Source organism: Amblyraja radiata, chromosome 23 (assembly GCF_010909765.2).
Source record: "Amblyraja radiata isolate CabotCenter1 chromosome 23, sAmbRad1.1.pri, whole genome shotgun sequence".
Lineage (NCBI taxonomy): Eukaryota > Metazoa > Chordata > Chondrichthyes > Rajiformes > Rajidae > Amblyraja > Amblyraja radiata.
In genome coordinates, this window is record NC_045978.1 from 25594868 (window position 1) to 25609472 (window position 14605).

Genomic DNA, 14605 nt, shown 5'->3' on the forward strand with positions numbered 1-14605 from the left:
TGGAGCCCCCGGCGGGCGCTGGAATATCCCACGGCCATGAAGCCGTGCCGGGCGATGTACGTCCCTGCTCCAGGTCGTTCCAACCCCGCGACACGGGCTGGAGAAGTCGCGTTGCGGGAGCTCCGGGAAGCGGTCTCTCTCTCTCCCCTCGGACCCGCGAGCTCCCGATGTCCCAGTCCACCGGACCTGCGGCTGCGTTGCTGGAGCCTCCGAGCCCCAGGAGTCGAATCGCAGCAGCGAGTCACCACCGATCCCCATGCTCCGAGGCCGGCCAGCCTATGGGGTTAATTTTAGCAATTTTAGCAATCTTGTCTAGCAATGTTAGACAAGATTGCTAAAATTGCTAAAATTGACCCCGTATTCTCATATTCTGCCTGCACAGTCTACACTCCAACGGCACAAACACTGAATATTCTAGTTTCAGGTAACATACACTCAGAGAGACACAGAGTTATACAGCGGTAGAGCTGCTGCCTCATAGCGCCAGTGACCCGGGTTCGATCCTGACTACAGGTGCTGTCTCTACGGAGATGTATGTTCTCCCCATGACCTTGTGGGTTTTCTCCAGGTGCTCTGGCTTCCTCCCACACTCCAAAGATGTACAGGTTTGTAGGGTAATTGACCAGTAAAAATTGTAAGTTGTCTCGAGTATGTAAGATAGTGCTAGTGTACGGGGTACTCGCTGGTCAGCGAGGACTTGGTGGGCTGAAGGGCCAGTTTTCCCGCTGTATCTCTAAACTAAGCTAAACATGCCCTCTTTAATTTCTCTCTATATCTGTCTCTACCTAAAACTCACCAACCACATAACAAAGTATAATTCATTCATTTAGTCTCTCAGCAACCCCCCCCCCCCCCCCCCCCCGCCCCACCACGCGAGTCCACCTGCCCATAATCTCTCTCCCCCCTTAGTTCCACTATCACTTACCAGTCACTCTCTCAGCCCTTCCCCTCACCCCATTATAGGTCGTAAGATCATGTGAAAGGAGCAGAATTAAGCCATTCGGCCCATCAAGTCTACTCCGCCATTTAATCATGGCTGATTTATCTCTCCCTCCTAACTCCATTCTCCTGCCTTCTCCCTATAATACTTATACTGGCCGACTTCCCTCCACACTCTCAGTCCTGAATCAGCGTCTTGCTCCGAGATGTCACCCATCCCTCTCCCTCCACAGACGCTGCCTGATCTGCGGAGTTACTCCTGCAGTTTGTTTTATTTTTGTTCTGGATTCCAGCATTTGCGGTATCTTGTGACTCCATCGACTTTAAATCTATCGGGGGGGTAATAAAAAAATGGCAAGCTCTTCTTTTCGGGTTATTTTCTGATGACTTTTGTTATCCAGTTCAATTGTAAATGGCAAACAATTGATTTATTTGTTTAGGGAAAGGATATTAAAATTATAGATGGAATATCAAAATAGAAAATGTTGGAAACACTCAGCAAGTTGTCAATATTAACAACCAAACCAGGAAGGTTGAGCTGTTCTGATCCCAATCTGATCAGATTTAGAAACAGAGAACTGCAAATGCTGGTTCATACACACAGGGACATAAAACTGCTGGAATAACGCAGGTCAGGCAGCATCTCTGGGGAAAATTGATAGGCAACATTTCGGATCTCGACCCGAAACATCACCTATCCATGTTCTCCATGGATGCTGTCCAGTAGGTGTCTGACCCACTGAGTCACTTCATAAGTTATAGGAGCAGAATTAAACCATCGGGCCCATCAAGTCTACTCCACCAGTCAATCATAGCTGATCTATCTTTCCCTCTCAACCCCATTCTCCTGCCTTAACATCTTCCCATAACCCATACTAATCAAGAATCGATTCATCTCCGCCTTAAATATATCCAATGACTTGGCGTCAACGGCAGTCTGTGGCAATGAACTCCACAATTTCACCACCCTCTGATTAAAGAAATTCCTCCTCATCTACTTTCTAAAGGTACATCTTTTATTCTGAGCCTGTGTCCTCTGGTCCTAGTGTTTAAGAAGGAACTGCAGATGCTGGAAAATCGAAGGTAGACAAAAATGCTGGAGAAACTCAGCGGGTGCTGCTGCACCCGCTGAGTTTCTCCAGCACTTTTGTCATCCTCTGGTCCTAGGCTCTCCCACTAGTGAAAACATCCACTCCACGTCCACTCTACACACTTTGCGCCTTTCCTCTGTAAACTAGCAGCTGCAGTTCCTTGTTACTGCTCTTGTTCAGTTACCTTTCTATCTGAAGCGGTGTTGGCGATTTCACAGTGTCCGTCAAGAGCCAGTTCAGACCGGTTATCCACATGCTCATCTCCTCTTCCGAAGTAGCTGTGGAAGAGTGAACAAGAGAAAATCATGAAAGGTCAGGCAAAGCCATCCGCAAAAATTAGCCTTGGTGCGAGTGTCAAACAGTCAGCCAATGTCAGTCAGCACCGGACGAACGGACTTATTGCAACAGCATTACCCTTTGCGGCATCTTGCACTTTATCTAATGCAGTGTGAATTGTTTTTTTATCGTTTTATTTAAGAAAATATGAAGCCAGGTTTTGGCAGTGTAGGGATTTTGCAGCAGAATTATTTTGTTAAAGGTGCCATTTATTTTCTGTTAAATTATTGCTTAATTTTAGTTTAGAGATGCAGCGTGGAAATAGGCCCTTCGGCCCACCTAGTCCGTGCCGACTAACAATCACCTGCACATTAGTTCCCGTCCTATAGACTAGGAACAATTTGCAGAGGACAATTAAAATACAAACTTTTTGATTAGTACGGGTGTCAGTTATGGGGAGAAGGCAGGTGAATGGTGTCAGGAGGGAGAGATAGACCAGCCACAAATGAATGGCGGGGCAGACTTGATGGGCTGAATGGCCTAATTCTGCTCCAACCACATGACCTTATGACCTAAATTTGTACGTCTTTGGAATGTGGGAGGAAACCGGAGCACCCGGGGGAAATCAGGTCACAGGGTGTACGTACAAACTTTGTACAGATAGTGACCGTAGTCAGGATCAAACCCAGGTCTCTGGCGCTGTGAGAACCCAGGTCTCCTGGAGTACATGACAAAAAACTAATCTGACCTGATCGGATCTGGAAAATAACTCATGGAATCAAAGGCTCACCTGCCAGACTGAGAGTTTTCAACCGGAATTCCGTCCCGTACAGGATAACAAAACAGTGGGAAGTATCAGGCCGGGATAAATCAGGTCTGGATGCATCATCGTGGTACCGCTCGAAATCCCGGGAATTCCTTCCTGCGCGAATCTCCTTGATTTCCCGAATATCAACTGGAGGAGAAAAAAGATGTTTCACTTCAGGGAGACCTGGATATGTCTTTCTATTTCTGCACATCCCTGGTTTGTATTCCCAAAGGTTAAAGTTTTATCAACAGATACGTCCCATAGTACCCTACGAATCTGGAAACAAGTGAAGTCAACCCTTAAACTGAGAAATTTATCTCATCTCTCACCAATTGCCAACAACCCCTCGTTCAAGCCGTCTAACTTAGACAAGACGTTCACACACTGGGAAAGATTAGGAATTAAAAAACTGGGAGATCTTTATGAGATGGGAACTCTTCTCTCATTTCAAGAATTATAGTCGAAATATCATTTGAAAGGTAGCCAATACTTTTGTGACATTTAAGAAATATTTAGACAGGTACATGGATAGGATGGATTTAGGGGGTATGGGCAAAAGCAGGCAGGTGGGACTAGTGTAGATGGGACATGTTGGTCGGCGTGGGAAAGTTGTTCCGCACTGTATGACTCTATCTCATTTCAAGGCCACCATATCCAACACTCTCATAGAAGATAGCTGGAAGGCTGTGCAGCTCCTTTTCACCTTAGTCCCAATCCCCTACTTTGAGACTGATCCTGGGTTCTAGACACACCTGCCCAGAACCATTGACCCTGGTAAGAATTGGACTATTTCAATAAGATCGTCTCCCACTCAGCTAAAATCGTGACAAGAGAGGTCTACTCTGCTTATGGCCTCCAACCCTAGGAATCAGTCTGATGATCCTGTGATCACAGTTGAGACATGAGCCCACAGCCTCTAAACTCGGTGACAATTGGCTTTATGATTGAGAGTTCACTGGGTTCTTGGAATATTATTTTAGTTTTGTTTTTAGTTTCATTTAGATATAGTGCGGAAACAGGAACTTCGGCCCGCCGAGTCCATGCCGACCAGCGATCCCCATATAGTAACACTATCATACACAAACACTAGGGGTGATTTACAATTTTACCGAGGCCAATTAACCTACAAACCTGTACATCTTTGGAGATTGGGAGGAAACGGGAGCACCCAGGGAAAACCCACGTGATCACAGGGCGAACGTACAAACTCCGTATAGACAGCACTCATAGTCAGGATCGAACTCGAGCCTCTAGCGCTGTAAGGAAGCAACTCTACCGTTGCGTCACCGTGCCATCCCACTTACTTGAAATATAATTTGGACGGCACAGTGTCGCAGCTGGTAGAGCTGATGTCTCACAGCGCCAGAGACCAGGGTTCGATCCTGACCTCGGGTTTTGTCTGTGTGGAGTTTGCACGCTCTCTCTGTGACCCCGTGGGTTTTCTCCGGGTGCTCCGGTTTCCTCCCACATCCCAAAGACGTGCAGGTTTGTAGCTTAATGGTCCTCTGTAAAATTGCCGCCTAATGTGTAGGAAGTGGTTGAGGAAGGTGGGATAACACATGGAACTAGTATGAATGAGTGATCTGGGGATGGCATGGACATAGTGGGCCAAAGGGCCTGTTTCCACGCTGCATCTTTAAATTAAATCACCAAGGTCTGCCTATTCCTCCATTCAGGTGGCGAATCTGGATTTAAACTACATTTTATTCCTCCTGAGGGTTTTAATTAATTTTAGGATCAGCTTGGAAACACAAAGGCAACCAATGTTGAACGACAGCAAGACACATTAACACCAAGGGTAAACTATGCAGAATTTATTTACCCAAATGTCCCAATACACCCTCGTACACACCGAGCCTTGTGCAGGATCAGTAAGCATGATGCAAGTTGGCAAGCAGCATTTAGCAGTATATCACATTACTTATTCCTTTTGCAACTTCTTTCCAATTCAGTCGCAAACGGCTGATGCTGGACATTAATATGCCAAAACTCCCAAGACACCCACCCCCCTGCAAGCCACAGCGCGGTGGCGCAGCGGTAGAGTTGCTGCCTTACAGCGCCCGTGACCTGGGTTCGATTCTGACTACGTGTGCCGTCTGTACGGAGTTTGTATGTTCTCCCCGTGACCTGCGTGGGTTTTCTCCGGGTGCTCCAGTTTCCTCCCACACTCCAAAGACGAACAGGTTTGTAGGTTAATTGTCTTCGGTGAGTTGTCCCATTGTCCCTAGTGTGTGTAGGATAGCATTAGTGCGCAGGTATCGCTGGTCGGCGTAGACTCGGTGGGCCGAAGGGCCCGCTTCCACGCTGGATCTCTAAACTAAACTAAACCCTCAGCATCTATCCATCAACAACAGCGGGCACAAGGGAACAGACTAACCTCCAACATTCAGGCCAAGACAAACACTATCCTAATGTCTGATAGCTTCTTGCCGTTCAGGGGTTAGTTGACCACAACTTCATTTTTGCCATGACTACATCACTGTGAATAATTCGCTCCTTAAAATAGACAGCTTTGCCCAAGGATTCAAGAACTTGAGCAAAACATAAAATGGTGGAGGAACTCAACAGGTTAGGCGGCATCTTTAGTTTAATTTAGTTTAGTGATAAAGTGCAGAAACAGGCCCTGAGTCCCTGCCGACCAGTGATCCCCATACGCTAGATCTATCCTACACACTTAAGACAATTTTACCAAAGCCAAATTAACCGACAAACCTACATGTCTTTGGAGTGTGGGAGGAATCCGGAGAACCCAGAGAACCCCACGTGGTCACAGGGACAACTAACAAACTCCATACAGACAGCATCCATAATCAGGATTGAACCCGGGTCTCTGGCGCTGTAAGGCAGCAACTCTACCGCTGCACCACTGTGCCACACATCTGGCCAGGGAGCGGACAGGCGACTTTGTAGGTCGGTACCCTTTTTCAGACTGATTCAAGAACCTGGACAAAATTGTCTGACTGGGCAATATCACATTTAGGTGTAGAAATGTATCTAGAAATAGAAAGTTTGCATGTTCCATTAGATTAGGGGCGGCACAGTGGTGCGGCAGCAGAGTTGCTGCCTTACAGTGGCAGAGACCCTGGTTTGATTCTGACTACGGGGTCTATATGGAGTTTGTACGTACGTTCTCCCTGTAACCACGAGGGTTTTCTCCGGGTGCTCTGGTTTCCTCCCAGATTCCAAAGATGTACAGGTTTGTAGGTTAATTAGCTTCTGTAAATTGTCCCTAGTGTGTAGGATAGAACTAGTGTATGGATGATCGTTGGTCGGCATGGACTCGATGGGCCGACAGGCCTTTTTTTACACTATAAACTAAACTAAAGTATGACAGAATCAATGTGAGTAGATGAGGATTTAGTTTTAGTTTAGAGATACAGCATGGAGACAGACACTTTGGTCCAGAGTCCATGTCAACCATGTTCTAGGTTATCCAACTTTTCTTATTCACCCCCTACACACGGGGTAATTTAGAGGCCAACTAACCTACAAACCCACACATCTTTGGGATGTGGGAGGAAACCGGAGCACCCAGAGGAAACCCACGCAGTCACAGGAAGAACGTGCAAACTCCACACAGCCAGCAGCCGAGGTCAGCTTCTCTGGTGCTGTGAGGCAGAGGCACCATCAGCGGTGTCATTGTGCCGCACTGATTTAAATACAGATAGCCATTATCTGACTAAATAGCTTAACTCTGGTCTATGTTCTGTGCAATAGCTCAATCTTCAGACATCTAAGATCAACTTTAAGCGAGGCACTTCGGTGAGAGGAATCAAAAGACAGAGTACTATCTAAACGGAGGAGGGGGGGGGGGGGTGAAGGAGAGAGGCTGGTGAAGGAGAGAGGCAGGACAAAGTGTGGCACAGTGGGGGAGCAGTGAGATGAGGGTCTCACAGAGCTCCTGTCGGAGAGCAGGAAGAAGGGGAGGGGAACTATTTCAAAAGTAAGCATACTTTTTTTATGGTGGGGGAGACAAAATGTAGAAACAAGGAACTGCAGATGCTGGTTAATACACAATAGAACACAAAGTACTGGAGTAGCAGGTCCGGCAGCACCTTTGGAGAACATGGAGGGGTTAGATTATTCTCTGTTGTGGATACTTTAGAATTTGCTGCAAGACTTTGATTTAGAAATACGACACCACTTGACAAGTAACTGCAAGTCTCAACCTTTAAGGACATTGCACCCCAGCAGGTTTATTAACCTCCACGGTGAAAACAAAACAGCCAAAACCAGCCCCCAGCTGCCTTTGATCACTTGCTTTCATTGTCTACAGGTCCAGTCATGTGTGCACGCTCAGATCTGCAGTGACACCATTGCACAGAGGTGAATGTACTTGGAGAGATTCATATTTAAGAAGGAACTGCAGATGCTGGACAAATCAAAAGTAGACAAAAAATGCTGGGAAAACTCAGCGGGTGAGGCAGCATCTATGGAGAAAAGGAGTATGCGATGTTTCGTGTCGAGACCCTTCTTCAGATTCATAGTCCTACAGTGTGGAAACAGGCCCTTCGGCCCAACTTACCCATGCCAACCAACATGCCCCATCTACACCAGTCCCACCTGCCTGCGTCTCGCACATATCCATCTAAACCTATCCTATCCATGTACCTGTCTAAACTAACTAACTAACTTATTTGGCTGCTCATTCCATATACCCACCACCCTTTGTGTTAAAAAAAAAAATAATCGCCCCTCAGGTTCCTATTAAATCTTTCCTTACCTCACCCTCACTTTAAACCTATATCCTCTGGTTCCTGGTTCCCCTATGCTGGGTATTAGACGCATTTACCCTATCCATTTCTCACCTAATCTTATACACCTCTATAAGATCGCCCCTCATCCTCCTGTACTCCAAGGAATAATATCCCAGCCTGCTCAACTTCACCTTATAATTCAGGCCCTCGAGTCCTGGCAACATTCTTGTAAATCTTCTCTGCACCTTTCCAGCTTAACAAAATCTTTCTGATAACAGGCTGACCAAAACGGAACCCGATAGTCTAAATGCAGCCGCAATAATGTCTTGTACAACTGTAATATGACCTCCCAACTTCGATACTCAATAGTCTGACTGATGCGACAAACGCCTTCTTGATCACCCTATACACCTGTGCCGTCTCTGCACTCCTAGATCTACAACACCCACCCCCCGAGCCACTGTGTAGGTCCTACCCTAGTTAGACTTCCCAAAATGAAACACCTCACATTTCTCTGCATTATATTTCCATCAACCATTCCTCAGCCCATCTGCCCACCAGCTGCAATTTTTGACAACCATCTTCACTATGTACAATAACACCAACTTTGGTGTCAGATTTTAGTTTAGAATCGCTGGCCTCTTTTCGAAGAACTTGGTGTAATCAGTCACGTTGTATGAAGGATAGAGGACATAAATGTGTATAAATGAAACTTACAACATTCTTAAGGGGTTGGACAGGCTAGATGCAGGAAGATTGTTCCCGATGTTGGGAAGTCCAGAACAAGGGGTCACAGTTTAAGGATAAGGGGGAAATCTTTTAGGACCGATATGAGGAAAACATTTTTCACACAGATAGTGGTGAATCTCTGGAATTCTTTGCCACAGAAGGTAGTTGAGGCCAGTTCATTGGCTATATTTAAGAGGGAGTTAGATGTGGCCCTTGTGGCTAAAGGGATCAGGGGGTATGGAGAGAAGGCAGGTACAGGATACTGAGTTGGATGATCAGCCATGATCATATTGAATGGTTCGAAGGCTCGAAAGGCCGAATGGCCTACTCCTGCACCTATTTTCTATGTTTACCAAGAAAAAGATCAAAGTGCTGGAGTAACGCAGCGGTTCAGGCAGCACCTCTGGAAACCATGAATGGGTGATATTTTGGATCGGGATCCTTCTTCAGACTGATTGTAGTGAGGGGGAGAAAGCTGGACAAGAGGTCTGGCAAGTGATAGGTGGATACAGGTAAGTGGGGTTTGATGGGCCAGAGTAGAGAAATCAAGAATCAGAGGACATAGGTTTTAAGTAGAGAGAGGGAAGATTTAATGGGAATGTGAGGAGCAGCTTTTTCACACAAAGGGTGGTGGGCATATGGAACGAGCTGCCAGAGGAGGCAATTGAGGCAGGTGCTATAATAACATTTTACAGACATTTGGACAGGTAGATGGGTAGGAAAGGTTTAGAGAGGAATGTGGCCTGAAAACAGGCAGGTGGGACTAACATAGATGTGGCATCTTGGTCGGCATGGGCAAGTTGGGCCGAAGGGCCTGCTTCCGTGCTGTACAACTCTATGATTCTAAACAACTCTAATCAAAGTAAATGCCTTTTTCTTCTAACTTCTAAATTGTCTCTCGTAATTTTTTTTAAATACTTTTATCGGGTCTCCCCTCAACCTCCGGTTGTCCAGAGAAAACGCTGCAACAAAACAATTCTCAGAAATGTGTCCTTCTGTATCTCTGCTAGATCTTTGTTGTGTTATTATAGCACCTGCCTAGATGTTTGTGTTACAGTTTTATTGTGGTTGTGTGTTCTTTATTATTGTATCGCTGCAGACAACCCAAATTTCCACCAGCCTGGCTGTGTGGCAATAAATTATATCTAATATCTAATCTAATCTAATCTCCATTGCCTCTGTCGGTACAGCAGAGACAGGCCAGAGAGAGATCGCACCTTCATTCCACACCCACCCCACTGGTTTTAAGTACATGAGTCTCCTTAATACTTCGAACAATGTGTTAGGATTTTGTGTGTTTAATTAAACTAATTCAAGTTCTTGAAATGAAAGTGAATTTTGAAGGTTTAAATTTGTATTTAAACATTTAGCATGTTTGTAAATGCTATGAATGTCCCATGATCAGACAGCACATTTCTTAACTACTGTGAATACCACAGATGCACTAACGGTGCTGTGGTTTCCACAAATTAGCAAAGATGCATCAACCTCAAATTAGCAAAGATGCATTAACCACAAAGTCACCAGTCAGTAGGGTTGCCAACTGTCCCGTATTAGCCGGGACATCCTATATATTGGGCTAAATTGGTTTTTCCAATACGGGACTGCCCTTGTCCCGTATTTGACTTCTACGACTCGGGTCGAGGGGACTGTCCAGCCCCGCCTCACCTGTCCCGATGTAGTGCAGCCAATGGAGTGCAGCAGCAACGCCTCGCCCGTGGCCCCGTCGGTCGACAGCCCGGCCCGCTGCCCGACCTTCAGACCTTCGCTTACCGCCACCACCCCTCCTCCTCATGGCTGATCACCGGTTCATGAGTTGGGATGGGGAGACGGACTTTGCAGCAGAACACAAAGCCCAGCCGGCGGGCCAGCTGAGGAGGTTTGGCCTGGGCCGCGCGACATCGCGCGCAAAGTCCGGCGTCGGGCCAAAACTCCTCAGCTGCCCCGCCGGCTGGGCTTTGTGTGCAGTCCAGCGCCCGGACCAACTCATCATTCACCCCGCCACGGCCGAGTCGGTCAACGAATTGACGTTGGGAATTTGTCCCTTATTTGGGAATGAGAAAGTTGGTGACCCTACCAGTCAGGATCAGAGTACTTATGACAGCATGTTTAACTCCTATGACCTCGAGGGCCTGAGCAACAGGGAGAGGTTGAGCAGGCTAGGACTTTATCCCTTGGAGCACAGGAGCCTGAGTGTGGGGTGATCTTATTGAGATGGCCAAGATCATGAGAGGAATAGATAAGGTAAATGCATGGAGTCTTTTACCCAGAGTAGGGGAATCAAGAACCAGAGGACATACAGTGGCTTGCAAAAGTATTCATACCCCTTGAACTTTTCAACATTTTGTCACGTTACAACCACAAACGTAAATGTATTTTATTGGGATTTTATGTGATAGACCAACACAAAGTGATGCATAATTGTGAAGTGGATGGAAAATGATACATGGTTTTCAAATTGTTTTACAAATAAAAAACTGAAAAGTGTGGCGCGCAAAAGTATTCAGCCCTCTTTACTCCGATACCCCTAAATAAAATCCAGTGCAACCAATTGCCTTCAGAAGTCACCTAATTAGTAAATAGAGTCCACTTGTGTGTAATCTAATCTCAGTATAAATACAGCTGTTCTGTGAAGGCCTCAGAGGTTTGTTAGAGAACATTAGTGAACAAACAGCATCATGAAGCCCAAGGAACACACCAGACAGGTCAGGGATAAAGTTGTGGAGAAGTTTACAGCAGGGTTAGGTTATAAAAAAATATCCCAAGCTTTGAACATCTCACGGAGCAATGTTTAATCCATCATCCGAAAATGGAAAGAGTATGGCACAACTGCAAACCCACCAAGACATGGCCTTCCACCTAAACTGACAGGCCGGGCAAGGAGAGCATTGATCAGAGAAGCAGCCAAGAGGCCCATGGTAACTCTGGAGGAGCTGCAGAGATCCACAGCTCAGGTGGGAGAATCTGTCCACAGGACAACTATCAGTCGTGCACTCCACAAATCGGGCCTTTATGGAAGAGTGGCAAGAAGAAAGCCATTGTTGAAAAAAGCCATAAGAAGTCCCGTTTGCAGTTAGCCACAAGCCATGTGGGGGACACAGCAAACATGTGGAGGAAGGTGCTCTGGTCAGATGAGACCAAAGTTGAAGTTTTTGGCCTAAATGCAAAACGCTATGTGTGGTTGAAAACTAACACTGCACATCACCCTGAACACACCATCCCCACTGTGAACCATGGTGGTGGCAGCATCATGCTGTGGGGATGCTTTTCTTCAGCAGGGACAGGGAAGCTGGTCAGAGTTGATGCGAAGATGGATGGAGCCAAATACAGGGCAATCTTGGAAGAAAACCTGTTAAGAGTCTGCAAAAGACTTGAGACTGGGGCGGAGGTTCACCTTCCAGCAGGACAACGACCCTAAACATACAGCCAGAGCTACAATGGAATGGTTTAGATCAAAGCATATTAATGTGTTAGAATGGCCCAGTCAAAGTCCAGACCTAAATCCAATTGAGAATCTCTGGCAAGACTTGAAAATTGCTGTTCACAGACGCTCTCCATCCAATCTGACTGAGCTTGAGCTATTTTACAAAGAAGCATGGGCAAAGATTTCAGTCTCTAGATGTGCAAAGCTGGTAGAGACATACCCCAAAAGACTTGCAGCTGTAATTGCAGCGAAAGGTGGTTCTACAAAGTATTGACTCAGGGGGGCTGAATACTTTTGCAAGCCACTGTAGGTTTAAGGTGAGGGGTGAAAGATATAATGGGAACCTGAGAGGCAATTTTTTTCTACACAAAGTGTTATAGGTGTATAATAATAAAGCTTTATTTCAGACACAGGTCCATATAACACATCATACAGTATAAGGAGATACAAAAATACATTAAAAATTGCATATTAGCCTATAAAATATACAAGCTATTGCACCAATGCCATCTTAGCCTAGAAGTGAATCTATAGCAGCTTTTCAGAGGGCTGACTAGGGCTTCAATTATGTGATTCTCTGACTTGTCCAGGCGACACATAAAACTAAACATCAGCTGTCTTAAGAGTGCCTCACAGGTTGGCACTCTAGTGGACACAAACAATTGACTGGCACTATGCCACCTAGGGACACGAAGCAGCAACCTCATTGCATCATTGTATGCTACCTTGAGCCTCTGCATACTCCTTTCGTTATAGTTAGACCACAATTGAGCAGTATATAACGGTGTGATATAGGTTCTGAACAAGGAACACTTCACAGAGTCAGAGCACATAGAAAACTTCCTTATAAGCATGTTAGCTTGAAAATAAATTTTACAGCGCTGTTGGTAGAGGTCTTTGTCATTCGTCCAGTCATCGGATATGACATGACCTAGGTATTTAATTTCCTCACACACAGCAAGAGGACTGTCTGACAAATAAAAGGTCGGAAAAGTTGATTTCCTGTCCTCAGCACTTCTAACTATCATTATGCGGCTTTTCTTAGCGTTATACTTTATGTCATAATCAAGGCCATACTGAGAGCACACCTTCAACATCTGCTGCAGCCCAGCACTATATGGACAGAGCAGGACCAGGTCGTCTGCATACATAAGATGATTAACAATAGTGTTGCCCACAAGACAGCCAGTTTTTAACCTATTTAACTGATTTGATAATTCATCCATATAAACATTAAATAAAATAGGAGACAAAATTCCTCCTTGCCGCACTCCGTTACTAACACAGAATGGAGCAGATACAACATTGTCCCATTTAACCTGAAACGTTTGATGGGCATACCAAAACACTAAAATTCTCACTAAAAATTTAGGGGCACCTCTATCTAGCAATTTTACAAACAATTGTTCATGATTAATTCTATCAAATGCCTTGGACGCATCAATAAAACATAGGAATACAGATGAATTCAGGCTTGTGTACCTGAACACAATCTCTTTAAGAGCATAGATACACAGGTCAGTTCCATGTTTTCTTTTGAACCCAAACTGATTGTCAGTAGTAAGGACATACATTTCTAGCTTTGTTAACAGTATTCTCTCCAGTACTTTAGACAAGATACTGGCTAATGCAATAGGTCGATAATTATCAATACTGTTGAGCTTACCAGCCTTGTCTTTAAGCACAGGCACTAACATTACAGACATAATAGCATTTGGCAGGACACCATGAACCAGACAACCATTAAAGCACATGGAAAGCAAAGGGCAGAGCTTATAGCTGGCATATTTTAGATGTTCTGCAGTAATGCAGTCCATACCGCAGGCTTTGTTGTTATCCAACATGTTAATGGCATCATAGACATCTGCTGCCCTAACTATCATATCTACAGAGAGATCAATATGTTCATGATTGATTCTAACTGGGTTACTTTTAACACAATTAAAAAGGTTACGGTAGTGCTCACGCCAAATCTCAGCTATTTTTTCTGGGCTACTAACACCTTCAATGTCAGACGGTAGGGGTGTTTTATTGTTATTCATTACTTTGACCTCTTTCCAGAAGTTAGTAAGGTTGTTGTTCTGTAGCTTTCTGGCAAGCGAGTCTGCTCTCATTGTGTTTTCGTTTTTCTTAATAAAACGAAGTGCATACTTAACTCTAGCATTTGTGCGTTTTTTCATATCTAGCAATACCCCGTCTAGGCCTACCTGCCTCTGACCAGAGTCTAAAGGCCTCTCTTGCCTCAGCCTACTGCTCAGCCACAAACTCATTCCACCCAGATCTGATGTTGGGTGCCTTACATTTACTTTTACAAAAGGGTTCACTGGAAGCATTGAGACATTTCACAATAACATCATACATGGCACAGAGTTTTTCAGCATGTTGCACGTCCTTACAATTCATATCTGAGCACATTAGGGCCTCTTGAGGCAATGCAATATTATTTAAAAAACTCTCCGTTCGCAGTGAGTATCCAGCCATAACCTCTCTGCTCAGTTTTGACCAGTCCAGTTTACTTGAGGAAGCAGCATTATTATTACTGGACAGCAGGGGGACATTCTCAACATTTAACCGTGCAGCAATATGTATGTGATCAGAGGTGGCACGTTCATAACAAATCTCCACATTTTCCAGTGAGGCA

General features: G+C 45.3%; 1 protein-coding gene across 1 annotated transcript in view; it reads right to left on the reverse strand.

Annotated features, from left to right (window-relative positions):
* The window catches only part of plcg1 (phospholipase C gamma 1), a 99697-nt gene that overhangs the window by 58619 nt on the left and 26473 nt on the right, over positions 1-14605 (reverse strand). The window contains exons 2-3 of the mRNA XM_033041867.1: positions 3097-3261; positions 2215-2308 (exon numbers count right to left, since the gene is read on the reverse strand). Of these exons, the coding sequence (XP_032897758.1) occupies positions 2215-2308; positions 3097-3261 (259 nt within the window). The remainder of the gene's footprint in view (positions 1-2214; positions 2309-3096; positions 3262-14605) is intronic.